At 35.8% G+C, this 18,779-nt stretch overlaps 2 protein-coding genes across 2 annotated transcripts; one reads left to right on the forward strand and one right to left on the reverse strand.

Annotated features, from left to right (window-relative positions):
* Positions 1–1,222: 1,222 nt before the first annotated feature.
* Positions 1,223–4,154, forward strand: LOC309487762 (uncharacterized protein; the record flags this gene model as incomplete). The annotated part of the gene is made up of 4 exons (XM_082155571.1): positions 1,223–1,331; positions 1,411–1,548; positions 1,624–1,845; positions 3,249–4,154. 4 exons carry the CDS (start codon positions 1,223–1,225, stop codon positions 3,560–3,562), a joined length of 783 nt encoding a protein of 260 aa, XP_082011697.1. The 3' UTR covers positions 3,563–4,154.
* A 266-nt stretch (positions 4,155–4,420) lies between these two features.
* gnl3l (G protein nucleolar 3 like) lies at positions 4,421–18,657 on the reverse strand. Its single transcript, XM_082155577.1, has 22 exons — positions 18,588–18,657; positions 18,446–18,486; positions 18,151–18,258; positions 17,894–18,010; positions 17,205–17,288; positions 16,954–17,089; positions 16,761–16,864; positions 15,905–16,049; positions 15,738–15,825; positions 15,449–15,626; positions 15,206–15,348; positions 14,504–14,640; positions 14,222–14,385; positions 13,851–14,062; positions 11,486–11,720; positions 10,750–10,974; positions 9,689–9,784; positions 8,587–8,698; positions 8,425–8,481; positions 8,257–8,332; positions 7,386–7,533; positions 4,421–7,250 (listed from the first exon to the last, which is right to left on the reverse strand). Exons 1-22 carry the CDS (start codon positions 18,598–18,600, stop codon positions 6,807–6,809), a joined length of 3,063 nt encoding a protein of 1,020 aa, XP_082011703.1. The 5' UTR covers positions 18,601–18,657; the 3' UTR covers positions 4,421–6,806.
* Positions 18,658–18,779: the final 122 nt, after the last annotated feature.

Consider the following 18,779-nt stretch of genomic DNA (forward strand, 5'->3'; position numbering starts at 1 on the left):
TGTTGTAATAAATGTTATTGCATTTTTTTATTGATTGGGGGTGTGGTCCTATCAACACTATAAGCATGCTAACGAATGGATAATGATTAGGCAACGGCCCCTGCAGAGCAAGTATCAATCTGGTATCTGAGGGGCGATGAGAATGAGATGAATGTCGTGTTGAAGGTTAGTGAATTTTCATAAACTTGAATGATCATAGATAATAAATAATACGTAAGATTGTATATATGGTATAACTTGGCAATAGTAGAAAACAAGTTGAAAAAGACGGGAGGCAACATTATGTTGTTGTTGATTTACATTAATTGTTTTAGGTTTACAAAGTAACTATTATAAATATTACATCACTGTTCGCCTGCTAATATCAGTATCTGGATACATTTGGTGACAATGCCGCAAGTTGATATCCTACTGTTTACATGATGAAGAGGCAGCAGTGTGTTTTTACGATAAATATTTGGTCCTACAATATCTTTGGTGAAATTTAGGTTGAAGATTGTTGAATAATTTGTAATGTTGAATTATTTTTAATAAGAATATTACATGTATAGACTATTTTTGTTTTTATTTCTATTGTATTTGAATAATTTTAGGTAGGCTATCTGTTTATTAATATACTGCAAACTTATTTTAATTTTTTTTTTGTTTCTTTGGGATTTGAAATCTGCTCGGAAAGAAATTTTCCTGGCATCTCTTTGACTCAAGGTAAGCAAACATTGGACTAATAGGTTGCTGAAATTTATTGCCCTCTTTACATCTAGGATGCCTCTTATCCCTGTCACACAATATGTTTGCCAAATGGATTGAGATTAATAATAGATTAATGACTCTGGCACTTTTTGCTCCATCAGTACTTTTTTACGCTAAGCTTTGTATTTTTTTGCGCATATCAATATACTTTGCGCATATCAAATGTATAAATCAAAAATGATTACATCCATCAGTAAAAAGTAGTCATATTACTCACAGAACAAGAAAACTGAAATGGTGTTCACATTATTAACTGTTAGTTTCATAATATATCAATATGTCAAGTGATCAATTAGCTTCCTCCATAATATTTTACCATTAGTATTTAATATATGCCACAGACATATTCTCTGTGCTTCCTGTGTTTGAATATTTTATGATATAGTTAGGAGTTCAAATGCTCTGGCATTTTCACTCTACATCTTTACACTTATTTATGTGGTAGCGAATACTGTTAGAGGAGTTTGGAAAGATGAATTGTGACCATGACGAGGAACATGGTCGGTCACCAACTGGATCAAAATCCAGCTTTCGTGAAGATGATCCTCAAGTTCATTCAGTTCCAACTTTTCAAAACTCTGGTAAGACTTTTCCGTTTTCTTTTAATACATAAGTATAGAGGAAAAGAGCAACTAATAATGTGCTTTATTTATTTTGTAGAGTCATCTGACAAAAAAGACTTGGAATCTACCAGAACATGTCTAAAGGATAATGAACTCTCACCAACAGAGGAACTCTCTGGGAAGGAAAACTCATGTCTTATTTCTCCTCTTAGTAAAACGAAACCACTAGCATTTGGTAAATATCCTTCACACTACCTATCATTCTTTAAGGCAACATCCAAATAACTTTATTATTGTCTCCTCATCATAGACGTGCATATCAAAGAAGTCCCAGCAGATGCGAAAAAGCCACTTCAAGACGCACCTGGCAGAGACATCAGTGATGCTTTTCCTATCTGCGTTCAGCTACCCGCAAACCAACTCAAAAACTCACATATCACCGCTTATAAAGCAACACACCGTCATCGCAAAATCAGCCTCTCCTCCACCTCCACATCGAAAAGTCGTCTGAACCTGAAAGCCCCTGCTGAAGGTAAGCAACACCTCAAATTACATTTGACTCAATGAAATGAGGGATTCAATTTTTATGACATCTAATGCATTATAGATGCAGTTGAAATCCTCGCTAGCAGGACTGATAACAGCTTTCCTTCTTCCTGTCCTCTTTTATCATAAGTATTTAGCAAAATTTACGAGGGAATGCATGCACAACCCAAACTTTCTTAGTGTGGTGCTTAAACTTATACAAACAGGATAGCAGTTTTATGATGGACCACAGTGTCAGCAAATCTGCTTTATTTTCGTGGTTACCACATCAATATTTTGTCTGTGTTACAGCCATTAAGGAATATTCCGAGTTCAATACAAGTTAAGCTCAATCGACAGCACTTGTGGCGTAATGTTGTTGATTATTACAAAAATTAATTTAGACTCTTTCCTCCTTCTCTTAAAAAAAAAAAGCACAAATCTGGTTTACAGTGAGGCATTCAGGAAGTGAATGGGGCCATAAGACTTAAACAATGTGTGTAAACATTAAAGGACTGTAAAAAATTATGATTTAAAGTGGTGGTTGATTATGATTTGATTTTTCTAACTTTAGTTAGTGTGTAATGTTGCTGTTTGAGCATAAGTTACGACGCTCAAAGTTCAAAGCAAAGGGAGATATTTTCTTTTAAAGAAATTGTTTTTTAAGGACTACAACAAACGTAGCGACTACATGACATTCCTCCCGGGTTAATGACATTACTAACTCTAAAATTTAGGGTTTTAGGGTTAGAGTGTTCCCCCCCACCCCCCGAAGTTGCGAAGTCTTTTCTTCCCTGTTGTGACGTATATATGAGTGAAACGGCTTCTCGAACAAGGAAAAATGGCCGGGACTTGATTTTGTCCATCGGGAATTAAATGGATGGTTGTGGTTTGCTATTGTTGTGATCTCATGTGAGTGACAGGTTGTTCCGCCCTCACACCTGAAGAGAAGAGAAGAGAAGAGAAGAGAAGAGAAGAGAAGAGAAGAGAAGAGAAGAGAAGAGAAGAGAAGAGAAGAGAAGAGAAGAGAAGAGAAGAGAAGAGAAGAGAAGAGAAGAGAAGAGAAGTCGCTGCAATAGGGAGGGGAAGTTATTTTCATTGAAGATTACGATGGCACATGAATAAAAAAAAAAAGAATGATGTGCATGGACAAATGAATTATAATGAATACTGCAATATTCCATAAAAAAAAACAAGCAAGAATTGTCTATTTTGATTTCATAGTGACTTTATCAGACTAATGTAAGTGCTTTTATAAAATGATATGCTTATTATTATAAGGCCTCATTCACTTCCATTGTAAATGGCTCACCGTAAGCTCTTTACAAAAAAAAAAATGTGTTGAATGCAGACCATGCATTTAATCTCACATGTAATACATTTTCTTCTCTTCTTTTCTTGCACTTCTAGACCTGTGTGCATCCTTTCTGTTAGCGTGTTTGTTCTGCAAGTTTTGGGATTGCTTGCTGGCCGTTGGTGATGGTTGTCAGTTCTGCGTGGCCTCAATCTGTACATCCTTCTGCTCTCAAGCATGTTGTTGCGACCCTTCCTCTCTGGAGGACTTAATAGATTTTTGCCAATGCTGCAGCTGTGCCGACTTGGTGCAGGCGTGCGGCTGCAGTTGGGGAGAAAACGCCTTCGACTGCTCCTCGTGCGACCTCTGTCTACAGACGGCTGAGTGTCTGGAGCTCGGCATGGAACTCTCTCAGCTTCTGTTTCACTAGCTGCACAGTCTCACTGTCATTTATGTACTGGTCATGACTATCAGATCAGGCTGGAATGGAATGTAGCGAATGTTATGTGCTGATTTCACAAGCATGTAAATCTGCTGGTTGATTGTGGCTATGATACTGCACGGCTGCATTTGATACTGCATTTTCACACTGCATCAGAGGAGAAATGCATATGCTGTTTACATATCACCTGAACTACAATATATCAAAATATTAAAGGTTTTGTCCAGCTCATGCAATTTGAGAGTAAACATAATTGGTCAAATAAATTGTCAAAGGTACACTGCAAAAAAATATTTATATGTTGCCTATATATATGGCAAGACAATGTTAGAATGCATTAGACTAAATGTATCTTATATATATAAAAATAAAAACAGTTCTCTCTTTTTTATGTTTTAAAGCTCTTTTGTGTGAAAAGAATGCAAGTTAGCCAATGTATGCAAAAGAGCTACTAGATTTGTTTACCTAAAACTGATAACTTGCACATCAAATCTGCCATATTAAATTAATGTTGAGATGAAACTGGAGGTAAATGTGCAAATGTGCAGATTTGATTGAATAAACAATGACAAATGAGTTATATTGTTGTATTGGAATCTTTTTAAAAAAAATAAGAGAAACATTTGAAAAAAAGTCAAGCATAAGATTTTTTCATTAGATCAGTTTATTATTATCAGCCAATTAAATGCACCAACACATTAAAATTTAAATAAATGTTTTTTTCTCAATTATAAATTATGCGCTTGAAAAAATCTGTTTATAATATTTAAAAAGAACAACACCTTCCTTTAATTGAGTACAGATGTAATGAAAGTAAAGACGGCAATAAACAGGGAAGCTGAAATATAACTGGCAATTCGGTTTTAATGAGTAGAAATACGTCTTTAGACACACACCAATGCTTATTTCTAAGGACTGTACTGTCAGCACATGTGACAATAAACATTTTTATTGCTTTGTGACTTCACATAAATCATTTCAAACATTCAAGTTTTGAAATATATTTTACAAGTCTATGCTTTTAGCTTTAAATCATATAGTTTTATATATCATACATTCATTTGAATTGCTGCAGAACTGACAGAGAACAACTTCTAAAAATGTAAAGACTCATTTGTATTAATTTCTCTATATTTACAAACCAAACAAATGACTTTTGTTCCTTGAAGCTAAAGGCACAGTCTGATCAGAGATGAAACTTAATTTGGCTTTGACTGGCAATACGCTCAATGTCATGTTTCTGAGCAGATCTACAGAACATTTACATTCGCAGGTAGGTGTATGTTTAACTGCATCTAACAAAATGCTGATTTAGATCTATTGCTTAAAAAAGCACTTTAGGCAGAGGTAGCTTGTGAAGTTTTACACCTGAAAAGCAATTTGTGCATGATGTTTATGTGGCTTGTTTCCTTATATACATTCCAAAAATCTGTAACACTATGCGCATAATTCATTAACATAAGTTAATGCGTCAGGTATCAAGAAGTAACAATGAACAATTTTTACAACATCAATTAATTGAGGTTAAATGTTCATTTATAAATATACTACTGTACATTGATAAATCAAGTTTGTTCATAATACATTAATTTATTCAGCATAAAATCTCAAAATATATTATTTAAAAAATGTATTAGAATTGCTAGAAATTAACTTCTAGTATAACTAGAATTTGTTTGATATTGTTTTTTATGATACCTGACGTATTAATGGCAAATCATTTTTTGAAAATATATATATATATTTTTAGGAAGTAACACTTTACAATAAGGTTCCATTAGTTATAGGCTAATGCATTAACTACAATAAGCAATATATTTATTACAGCATTTATTCATCTTTGAAATTTAGTTAAAAAAATAAAACTAGTCATTTTTAGTTTATGTCAGCTCAGATCCATCAAATAATATTAACAGATACCACTTTTGACTTTAATAACATATTGGTAAATGTTGAAATTAACATGAACGAAGATTAATAAATGCTTTTTTTAATTGCAAGTTCATGTTAACTAATGTTAACAAATTGAACCTTATTGTAAAGTGTTACCAAATGAATTTTACCTTTTTCTAAAATGTCACCAAAAAAAAAAATATATATATATGTATGAACACCAGCACCATCACAAATTTGTTTAGCAATGTAACATTGAAAAAGGTCAAATTAACTAAGCTTAAAAGGAAGTGTTGTAAACAAACAAATAAAAAGAAGAAATTTCAAACCAGTTAGTAGTAAATATGCAAGTACTAGGCTGAAAGTAAAGCCAGCAAAGTGTTAAAAAATTGACTTTTCTGATATACGCAGTAAATATTGCTTGAACATTTTCATCAACAATATAAATAATGAGTTCTTGCAATTAAACACAACTCCGAAACATCCCTTTGGTATGGTAAGTGACTATAAAGTGACTATTACACTCCAAAAACATATATATGTGCACTTGCATGCTCTGAATGCAGAGTCTAATAACACATCTATCACATTAATAAATGTCACATGATTTACCCTTATGGCAGCTGAAGGCTAAAGGAAGGCTTAGAAAGGCTAAAACGTCCTACATTTTAGCTACAAAAAGGCTAAACGGTTTGGGTGCGTTTCAGACTTGGTATACACATTTGGGAGTGTTGCAATCACTGACTGCCAATGAAACGCTGTAATACTACAGTTACATTTTTAAATGAACTGCCTTGAATCAGAGAAAACAACAACACAGAGTGTTCTTTAAAGGGATAGTCCACCAAACAAAGAAAAATCCATCAAAATTTCTGCAGAACACAAAAGAAGATATTTTGAAGAAAGTTGGTAACCAAACTCCATTGACTTCAACACAACAGACTAGAGCTGCATGATTCTGGATAAATTGAGAATCACAATTTTGTTTGCCCCAGATCATGATTGCCCCACAATTCTAAACAGACAACTAAACAAAATAACTTACATTTCTAGAAGTTCTGATAAAATGTTAATTGCTGCGGTCTATATAAAAATGTTTCATTAATTTGAATGAATGATTCAATGACTCACTCATAAAGACCACTTGATCCATCACTAATCGTGAAGCTCTAACTGAGACATTTAGCTAAATATCTTCTTTATGTTCTACAGAAGAAAGAAAGTCATACAGGCTTGGACTAAATGACAGAATTTTTTATAACTCACTGTCCCTTTAAAACATTCCACGTCGTCCCACATGAGGAAAAGCACAGAAACATACATAGAGTGGTCAGTTCTGTCACAAGTCATCCTCCATGTTTACACTACTATCGTGGTTGCTGGTCTTGGAGGCTCCAGGGGAAAAGAGCACATCTGAAGACCTGACAGTGGCCATCGTGCAGCTGTCATCCATCAGAATGTCACTGAGACCAACGTCAGAGTAAAGATCAGAGGCCGTAGGGTCGTCCAGATCTGCAAAGCTAAAGGTATCCAGATCGAGAGGGCCGCTTACTGCCGCACCAGCCGGGGAGCCGGAGGGAGGTATATTGAGGAAGGGAGAGGGGGAAGTCTGTGCCAATGCAGCATCCATGCTGAGGTGGCTGTGAGGTTGGCCCTCCCCGACGCCAGGCTGCATGGACTGATTTGCCTGTAGTAGCTGTTGCTGAAGGAAGGAAGCATCTGTGCTCAGGCCTTGTGACACAGCTGTGCCGAGGCCATGGCGACTAGCTTGCATCTCTAATTCCTGTGTGCAACAAACAGAAGGGGGTGTTAGAGTCTATCTTTTCACAGGTTTTAACATAATAAGGAAGTGGAACAAGTTAAGTGTTAAATAGGAATGTTGTTTTGGTACAGACAGGAAAGCTAACGTTTCACATACCTGTATGCGGAGCAGAAGGGCCTGGTTGGACTGTTCCATTTTCTTTTGCCTCATCTCAATCTCTTTGGCCCTCTGTTGCTCTTTCTGAAGTTTTCTTATATAATCAACAGAAGCCTTTAAAATGGTTCCTTTGTTCCAACGCATCTCCCTGCCATTTCAACCAGACAGGAGATAAATATAATGCATACACACACACACACACACGTTCCAAAGTTTTGGGTCAGTACGATTTTTTCTTAGGAAATGTATTATGCTCACCAAGACTGCAATTATTCGATCAAGCATACAATAAAAACAGTAATATCCTGAAATTACAATTACTGTTTTCTATTTTAACATATTATAAAATGTAACTTTTTTCTGTGATTGCAAAGCTTAATCTTCAGCAGCCATTACTTTACTTTAATATGCTGATTTGGTGCTCAAGAAACAGAAAGAAATATTTCTTAATATTATTAATGTTGAAAAGCTATCCTGCTTATTATTTGTGGACACATTTTTTCAAGATTCTTTGATGAATTTCTTATATTTGAATTAGAAATACATTGTAACATAACATGTATATATTATAACATTATGTAACATGTCTTTACTGTCACTTTGTTCAATAAAAGTATTAATTTCTTTCAGGAAAATAAAGACTGACCCAAACTTATACAATAGTTTATAACATCACTATGATGTGCCATATATACATTGCAGTGGCTCAACTAATAACAATTTAAGAGAACTAAATTTTTTTTTTAGTTTTGGCATTTATAATTGTCTTCAAAACTAATTTCAAGCATAAGCCTTTAGATCAAAAGGTTAAGATCATTAAAAAAAAAAAAAAAGAGCCACAAAGCTTAAGGTTTCAAGGAAAGAAACGTACGGATCACTGGATTTGGGTATCATAGCCCCTAATTCCTTTATTCTGTCATTTATGTTGAATCTTCTCCGCCTTTCAACTACACAAGGAAAAACACAGATTTGTGCTGAGTCATGTAATGACACGGTAAACAAACAATACACAACTGGAGCATGTGTCTTTTGAACTCACTGAGATTGTGATTATCTTTCTTCTGCCTCTCCTTCATGAAAGCTCTAGCATCTGTGTCTGACAACAAACAGCTATTATGACTACTACACAATACTGTAGATTCATAACGCAACAAACAGTTGAAACCAATGGAACACAGAAGGCTGTTAAGTAAAACATTACCAGAAAATTCCCTTTTGATGTTGGGCAGATCTGCTGGACAGGAATTGCTGACGGTGATGTTGGAGGTTGCCATGCCAGGACTGCTGTAGATATCCAGAAGGTTACCTGGCAGCTAAGACAACAACGGAGAAGAGAAATCAAATCAAAACACTTCAAAACACTGAGCTGTACCAGGAAACATATCAGCCTAAAACACATTGATTAAAATCAAAATTTGCTTTCCCATCATGTATACTATTGTTTAAGAACATGAATTTAAATAAACTTTGCAAGGAACATTGATGTGCTATAACTGAGGGAAAATCTTACCATTTTATTATTCTAAATAAACGTAGTACTATTATTCTGGACGTGAATACATTATTACATCCAAATTGTATTACTGAACTATTCATTTTATTCACACATTGAGGAAAAAACAACAACTTGCAGACAAATTAATCATTTTAAATCAACATTAATTCAAATTATTGTATTTTATTATGTCATTTTATTCTGATATACATTTTCCTGATATAATAATGAAATACATATTATAATACAATTATTTTCATTTCAAAACAGCAGATTCAAAACAGATTTCTTTAAGAATAAAGACTAAGAAATGGCTAGTAATTCAAGAATAAGATTTTACCTTTCTTTTTCTTTCATGCTCCTGCAATAAAACTAAAATCCTCATTTTACGTCAACTCACTTTTTTCTCTTCCCTCCAGAAAATAAATAAAGGAAAATCCTTCTCCAGTCGTTTCTAGAGTTCTTTCTATCTTGTGCCATGCTCTGTACAGTCCGTTCACAGTCCTTTTTGTGCCCTCCCTGTTAATTCCTGCCTGGCAGGTGTTAGTAAAGTGTCAGCAGTGAATGTTTATGTCGATTGCCGAGGTGCATCCCGAGTTATCGCCTCCCTCATAAGTGCAGTGGTTAGCATTCACTCTTAAAAGGGGTGGCGACATTTGCATTCAGGAAATGATCTCTCCGTAGCTTTCAGAATGGCTTGTAGCGGTTTACCACAAATACAGATGGGGTTCAAAGAGCCTTTTATTCAGAACATTGCCGTAATGTTATTGATGTGTTCATCAATAATGAAGATCATCGCTCAGCTTACCGTGTTCGGGAGTTGTAGGCCAGAATCTATCAGTGACATGATGTCATCATTGAAGCTGGACTCAAGGCTGATGATGTCGTCGATTACATCATCCATCTGAGGGGATGCAGTCAAGGTTTAGAATGAGTACTGTCTTATTGCATATCTAATCGCTTCAGAAAAAGTGAGTTATAAACAGGTTTGTATTTAGGGAACCAGTGAACTGTATTCTTAACAAGAGTGTGTTTTGTGGGCGATCTAAAGCAGAAGTGCTGTATGGAGTGAAAGAGGGGTGCAGATATAATTAAGCTGCTGGTGTGGTATTTTGCAGTTAAATGCGACACAAAACTAGTGAGAGGGAGAGTTGAACAGAGAAAGGTAAACATGTCCACATGTCAAAAGAGTGGCACACAGTAAAACATAATTGGGATACACTTTATTTGAAGGTGTCCTTGTTACAGTATAATTATATACACAAGTACTGAGTAATGTTAATAACAACATGAACTTATGATAGAATTAGGGTTAGGATTAGGGCTAGTTGTAATTATGCATAATTTACGACAACTATTATTAATAGATTTAGTTTTAGTTAACAATTACAAAGAATAAGATGGCTGAGTGTGATGGGGAGAGATGAGGCTCAGTCTGTCCAAAACAAGGAAATCCTCATGCGAGTAATGGCGATACTTACAGCAAACTCGCTGTACTTCTGCTAACACCAGACGTGTAACTCAACTAACTTTATTTCCACTCCTTGACGATCTGACACGCATGTATAAGCCTTGTTAATCTCACAGTAATTATGAGTGAATGGAAGTTGAAGAAATTAAATCCAGGCAACGTGCCAATTTGACGTTGGATGACATGTCAACTAGCTAGCTAGTTAGCCTAGCGCTAACAGCTGGATTGTGCCAAAAACAACCACTGCATGTGTTCAGCGATTACAATATAAAACGTACAAAATGTTCATCATAAATTGGCGTTAAGACCCAGAATCTGCCCTACCTAAATTTACAGTCAGGAGCCGCTACTGTTTAGATATAAATAAATATATCAGTGTATATTTAGATGTGCTTTACCTCTTCTTTGTTGGAGCCCAGGTTAAGATGTGCCATTGGGCTATTGGGAGCACTGCTTGCAGAAGGGCCCATCTCCGGAGCAGAGTTTGACTGCGGGACGGGGGATACACCAAGAGTTTGTGTGGCAACTTTATTGCCTAGCGTGGTGGACAAGTACTGCTTCACTTGCTGCCTCTGAGCCTGCTGGATGTGGTATTTAGTTGGGTTCTCAAGATGAGTTTGCACCTACAGCAAAGTCAAAACACTGGGTCAATGGTCATGTAAAGACATCAGTGACATTTCATTCTCTACAATACGTTTCACTCTGTGTATTAGTCATGAGGAGAGAAATTTTGCCACTTTATATAAAAAAGGGAACTCGCACTTACTTATGTTGACACTACATTTTATGCATGTGACATCAAAAATACATTTTAGTGGACTGCAGAATGCCTTATTTCTGAAAATGTCTGTAATATTGAAAAATTATCATGTAATATTTAAAAAATTATTAAATTTAGGTTGAGTATTTAAGTAACTTTTACACTCTTAAATTTAAGCATTTATTCCACATTTTTTTATACCAAAGAGTTTCTTTTGCAATGTTTATTTTCATTTTCTTAGGTCAAGCTTCAAACTTTCAAACAAGCTTCACGGTTACTAGACAGCAGTTAGGATGCTACTCGAGTGCACAGTAGTAGAACATTTTTTCGACCGAGAGAGACTTCTTTAAGGCTCATAAGAAGGTCCGACCCACCTTCAGAACCTCCACCGGTACTTGAGCTGGAGGAGGGCGGGCAGCCATGGGTGGCACCGTGACGGAGATGGCGGGAGTGGAATCTGTTGGGCGGAGCTGAGCGACAGACGCCTGCTGCTGCACCTCCCTCCTTTCCTGCTCCTGCGCCTGCTCCCGCATCAGCTGTTGCCGTAGCAACACTCGGGATGACATGGCTACGCTGGTTCCACGGGTCAAGTATGAGAAGAATAACAAGCTGCAATGGTGAAAGCATCAAGATAAAGTTGGTAATAATGCTACAGGATCAGCAGAATAAAAGGAAATAACAGGGATTATCACTTCTCTTTTTGGACAATGAAGACTTGAGGAACAGGGACATTTTACTTATCTGAGTCATCATTCACATAGTTGCATTCAAAGAGAAATATAATTCTCTACCAAAGCACAATCAGCAAATACATTAAACTCTGTCTTTTTAAGAAGGAAGAATATTATAGTTCATTTATATTATAAATATTCATAATATTATAAATACAGTATTGTTAAAGGCTATAACACTAACCATTTAACTAATATAAAACATACGCAACAATATGAAATGACAGAGACAAGTGAAATATTTTTTTCATTTACAAGAAAACATGTCTGACCAAAAACTGAATCCGTAATATCTCATAGGATTTAAATCTGCAACTATATCATGGGGAAGTACAGAATTTACCAGATGACAGCTAACCAAAATAAAAGTTTTGCCTTTAAGACTGTCACTGTCCCTCTAAATATCAACAAAATATCAGGCACAAACACTAATCTGAACGTGTTCCTTTAGCTATAAATGGACAAAAACACTTTTTAAATTATGATAGTGCAGTTAGCTCTGCTGTGAGTTATGTAATAGTTTGCTATAGGTCGGGATTAGCCGAAGTTGAGCAACTTCGTTAACATTAACCAAATTAACTTGTGTCTTAGTTATTTACAACAGTAAGAAACTGTAACTGCATATGACAATTCCTAAAGCGCAATTAACAAACCCGGAATGGTTGTTTTTAGCACCATCCAGCTGTTAGCGCTAGGCTAACTAGCTAGCTAGTTGACATGTCATCCAACGTCAAATTGGCACGTTGCCTGGATTTAATTTCTTCAACTTCCATTCACTCATAATTACTGTGAGATTAACAAGGCTTATACATACGTGTCAGATCGTCAAGGAGTGGAAATAAAGTTAGTTGAGTTACCAGTCTGGTGTTAGCAGAAGTACAGCGAGTTTGCTGGAAGTATCGCCATTACTCGCATGAGGATTTCCTTGTTTTGGACAGACTGAGCCTCATCTCTCCCCATCACACTCAACCATCTTATTGTTTACTAAAACCTAAATCTATTAATAATAGTTGAAGGTAATTAAAATAAAGATTAAATAAAATACAATTAAAATGTCATGTAAAACTTAATTTAATAGTTTAGAAAATTTGAATTTTTTTAAAAAGTAGTTTAAGATGAACTACTAAAATGACAAACTAAAATTGAAATAAATTAACACTAAATAGACAAAACAAAACTAATAAAAAAAATGACTTAAAAAAAAAAGATCATTCAACATATTAATAAAAACTACTATAATATAATATTATATAATTAATAAATAAACATTTCCCCCCACAAGAACACTTAATTTTACTTTTATAAAAATAATTTTAATACATTTTTTACAGCACCAGACAAAAGTTGAAACACCTACTCACTTTTACAATATTATTCTAAAATGTGGAAAATATTAATAGTCAAAATTATAAAATGACAATGGGGAAGGATGGGGAAAAGGTTATGCCTAAAAATGTGTATGCAAAATATTTATGTATGTATGCATGTTTTTATTTTATGCACTTATGTATAAGTTAGTTAAAGCAAGTAGCCATGCTTTAAATTATAGGCTGCTCTTCCTTCACAATCTGGTTTGACTATTACTTATAAAAGTGAATAAACTGGTACCAGGACTCTGAGAAAGTTGTCACGGTAACACTTTTTTTTTTTTTGCTTTTCTGATTTATGGGTAGAAAGGAGGTCAATAATAGTCATAGAGGTCTAGTTGAGTCATTCTTCTCAGTCAGAGAAAAGATGATTTATTTGCATATTTTAAATTGTAAATCATTTAAATATACAAGTATGTTAGTATTTCTAAGGAGAAAGTAGAATGAACTCCCAGAGCATCTTGGTTTAATGCTCATCGCATCAGCTGTCAGAGAAGGAGAAATTTAAAGCTGAGGTAAGAGAATCTGAAAGTTTGGTGCCGAGTTTATCTATGAAAGAAGAAAAAAAGAGAACTGATGTTATAATACATAGTTTTAAAGCAGTGTGCCTAGCTTGTAATACATGTATGCACGGGGATCACTCGTGGATGAATTTATTCCAAACAAAGAGGGTCTTACCCGCTCTCTTTTGCTGCTTCTTTCTTTTTTTGTTGGCAGCCGAGAGGGCCTGGCCTTGCAGGAGTGGGTCAACATCCAGAATGTCTTTTAGGTCCACTGGCTTTGGGCCTACAGCTTCAATTGCACCACTGCTTTTTGTCTTGGGAACCTTGAGCTCAACAGTCATCGGTCCAAACTTAATAGAAGAATTATAATTGAAAGTCAAAAATGAGATCCGAATCTTAAAACACACCATAACAAATCGCCACCAAACTAATCTTTGTGCACTTAATGATTAATATAGGTGGATGTAAAATTATCTTGAATTAGGAACTGTTCCATGTAATGGATGTACCTCTGGGTCCTCATCTGCATCCATTGATTCAACCGTGTCTTGAAGTTCAGGGTCCTCTGATGGTTTGTCTATTTGCAGTTCTGCTAGATCTTCTCCTTGACCGCCTTCTGTCAATCCAGATGTAGCCATACAGAACCCCATCTGTGCATCAGATGTGCCACACTCTAAATTGTAAAAAAAATCAAAATAAATAATGGCAAATGTGTGTATAGGTAATGTGTGGTTATAAAACTTATATCAAATATGTTATGTCTATTTCATTGATAGTATGGCCAGAGTTACCAGCCATTGCCTCCAGATTTCCCTTCTCCAGTTCATCCCAGTCAAATGCTTTGCCCATCTCAGCTACAATCTCAGCACTGACATGTGTGGGCAGCGTGTGAGTCTCAGGAGGATGTGTGAAGTAGCTGATACGACCCCTGTACAAGACAGAGAAAGACTTCTAAATGTACTTTACACTACAGACGACTGTTTTTGACCAACAAGTAACAGCTGTGCTAGTTATTTCAGTCTGCAAAAACGCAAAAAAAGGTAGAGTGGATTTTTAATGGATGGACAAAAATGATGAGAGAATATTAAAAACATCTTTATTTGTGTTTCAAATGTGGACAAAGTACTTTGGGTTTGAAACGACATGAGGGTGAGTAAATTATGAAAGTTTTCAAAATGATGTTCACTTGATATCACATTTTCTTATTTACATTAAGTTGAAGCTTAAAGGGACTTTCTTCTGTGAAACACAAAAGATATTTTGAAAAATGTCTGTGGGGTTTTTTACCATAAAATGAAAGCCAATTTTGGACCCCATTCACTTTCATTGTATGTGCAAACAATTTAAACATTCTTCAAAATATAATAATTTTTTTCTACCACAGAAGACAGGTGAACAAGGTGAGTAAAAGACAGAATTTTTTTGGGGGGGGAAACAATTTTTAAAAGGTCAACACGTAACTGACGTTAAATTCACCGGGACTATAACCTCACCCTGTCCAATCCATTAGAACACTTTTGGCAGCTTTGTCGGAGTCAGGAAGCCCTCCTTTCCTCAGCTTGCCTTGACGACGGGCAAGTAAGGCCAGGAACTCATGTACTGTCTGGAAGTCTGGAATTCCATAATGATCCATAATCTACACAAGAAAGATTAAAAACCAACTGGCTCTCAATCATACGTAACACTGTGATTCCACATTCAATTAAACTGAAGTTCTTGAAATATAAGTTGCAAACCTGTATTTTATTGCAGCGCCTCAATATGGCTTCAACAGGTGGAATTGGGTCAACCAGCTGCTCAATCTTCACACAGTTACGAAGGATCATGGCAGCATCACTGGTTGAGGTTGCCATTACAATACCAGGGCAATCTAAAAGTTTGATATGTTTGTCCAGATGGACCTCCTGTAAACACCTGAAAAACACATTGATTCGAGGGAAAGGCAGCTTAGAATGATAGAAAAATGTACTTTATATTTACCAAAAAATTTAATAAATACTGACAAAACAAAACTTATTAGCATACTTGGTAACTCCAGGTGTAGCTCCAACATTACATGCACGAGCACGCTTCAAGCTGTTAATTAAACTGCTTTTCCCCACATTCGGAAAACCTGAAACATTTCGGTAACTTTTATAGACATTTACGACAGAATTTTTTTTGTACATATCATATTGCAAAAAACAACTTACCAACCACTCCTACAGTTATGGCTGTTTTTATATCTTGGTTCCGGCAGTAGTTTCCTAATAGTTTCATTAAACAATCCGCCCCGACACACGCACTGCTTTCGAGCAGCTCTTGAGTAGCCTGGGTCACAGGCACACGACTGCGTTTCTGTGGAAGTCAGACAACAGAGTTAAAACAAAGTTACTGTAACACTATATAATAGGTCACAGTAAAAAAAAAAAAAATTGCTGAGTCTGATAATAAAATACATCTCCATTCATAGTTTCCACATGATGTCAAACCTTTACAGGACCGCCCACCTGGAGAGCAAAACAAGACTTTCCTCCATGCTTGCCAGTCATTTTTACAGTACAGTGTAGTACAGTGATATTAAAATACCAAATAATCATGCATACTATGCACAGGCAAGCAGATGAACAAAGAGCTTAAACACAACATGCAGTTACTTAAGCATTTTTCCATAGAAAAACATTATTTAAAAACACAATAAATAAAAAAAACACTTAACCAATTAGCACATTGTGTTCATATTCCACCCTCATCTGCTCAGCTGTATATAGAATGCATCACCAATAAGGTGTGAACTGAATTTGATCATTTAATAACAGATATTTATATATTTTTTTCACATTAAGCGTTTTAGAATGTCTCAGCAGGTGTTGTTTATGGATCACAAGTGGCCAAAACTTGCATTTTGTTCACACATTTTTGTTTCTTTCTTTTGAGAGGTGATCTAAATATTCGTGGCTTGAAACAGATGGAACTTTTGACAGGCCTGTGCTTCAGTTCTATGGATGTTTTGCCCTCCCGGTTTCTGTGCCAGTCATGTGATTGAAAACTATGAATTGTAGCTCTCACCAAATTTTTGTTCTGCTGCTGAGTGGAGGATTTGAAAGCCACAGTAGGAAACTCATTGCGAAGATACTTGATCCATTTTTCCACAATATCCTTGGACACCAAATCTTGAGGTAGACAAAGTCGTGAAAAAAAACTATTTTTTGTCTGTTGCAGAATGAAGTTTTCAATTGGACATGCACAAATTCTCTCTTACCAATTTTATTTAGAACGAGTACAATTTTTTTGTTGGTTCCACTTTGGACAACAGCCTGTTCAACCTGTGGACAGCGGCAGCCTAAGGGATCTCTGGCATCCATAACCTCTAAAATAACATCTGCTGCCTCTATTACCTAATAGAAAAAGAGACAAAAGAAGTAAATTGTCATTAAGAAATGGCCATTAGAGGTTCATCTTTAAAGGGAATTATAATGGGTCATCAAAACATGCCAGTACAGGAAATAGTACCTTTTTAAATTCTCTGCAGTATGCCTTTCTTGAGTTCTCAGTTTCAAAGTTGACATGCTTCTCCAGGTTTTGCATTTGATTTTCCTGCATTCATTGCATTAACAATAAAGAGTTATTAAGACAAAGGTGCAGATCTACAATGATTTGCAAATGCAAAAAAGATAATTTATAGATGTGTTACAGTGGTTGAACAATATAGTGACATGGTTAAATTAGGGCTGCACGATTAATCAAAATGAAGCAACACACGATTTGGCAAAGGCTGCGATTATTTTATGTGCAGCTTGTCAGTGAAGTACGGCTCTGTGATCAGTAGTAAATGCTGCTCCATGTGGAAGCCAGAGGGCGTCTCACGCAGACACACCAAATATGCCCCGCAGAAGTACAATAACACACATCATTCCAGGAAATCCCTATGGGCATCATACTATCGCTGTAGCTGAATAAACAGAAGACTGAAACCCTTTCATTGATTTTGACAATAAGCCAAATCGTATTAAGCATGATTTCATGTTAATTGCGATTAATCGTGCAGCCCTAGGTTAAAGTATATAATGCAATTTGCAAACATATAAAAAAACTAAAAACATTTGTATGGTAGTATATTTTAAAACTATGAATTTATTAAATTCTATTCAAGTGAAAGGCTAAAACTTTGTCTTCAATAGTCAAATGTCATAGACACCAACCCTCTGTTCAAACTCTCTTTGTCGTAACTGGATGTCTTTCTGGAAACTGTCCAGACTTCTCCTTTTCATCATCTCTTTATCTCTTGACAACCTCTGTCTCTCCTGTTGCTCCTCCAACTAGAAAACAGTTGACACAAACTGCACATTAACATTTGTTGTGATATACATCAATATATAAATAAAGGTAAACTTATATGTTACTCAGATCTGGAAATGTGCAACATATTTAGAAAAGGTAGTACAGATCCCTTCCTCACCCTCTGTTTTCGGAGTTCAGCTTGTCTCTGACTGTGTTCTTTGAAGCTGCGCATATTGGGTACGCCAGGATCTTTCTTCCCTCCTTGAGATTGCTGTCCATCCTTGGACTTTAGAGAAGACAGTCAACATACACTGCCAGTCAAAAGCTGGGACACTGAAATTATGTTTCTCATTATCTTAAATTCCTCATAAAGTTGGTCCAAAATGTGCAGAGTACACATGGATACATAACTTCAACAGAACTAAAGGGAACATTGATTTGACAGTAGTTAGCATGTAGGCTAGATTACGCACCTTTTTACCGCTAAACCCCAGCCGTTTCGCTCGTTTTTGCTCTGTAACATGGTAAACAAGTAATTAATTAAAATGGCCATTATGTCAGCACTTTTTAAAATGCTCTATAAGTGAAAAAAGACTCAAATGTACATATACTCACTTGCTTTGGACATAACTCCACGTGTGAATGGTTTAAAGCGCAAATGAAGACAGCGACAAACTCTCGTCTTTCAAAATAAAAGTCTAAGTGAGAACCCGCAGCGTCCTGTACTGTGTATAGTCTTTGGGTGGCACACAATCATACTGTCTATGCACACCAAGCTGCCGCAAACTTAGTAGTAAAACATGACTT

Source organism: Leuciscus leuciscus (assembly GCF_965113295.1).
Source record: "Leuciscus leuciscus genome assembly, chromosome: 23".
Lineage (NCBI taxonomy): Eukaryota > Metazoa > Chordata > Actinopteri > Cypriniformes > Leuciscidae > Leuciscus > Leuciscus leuciscus.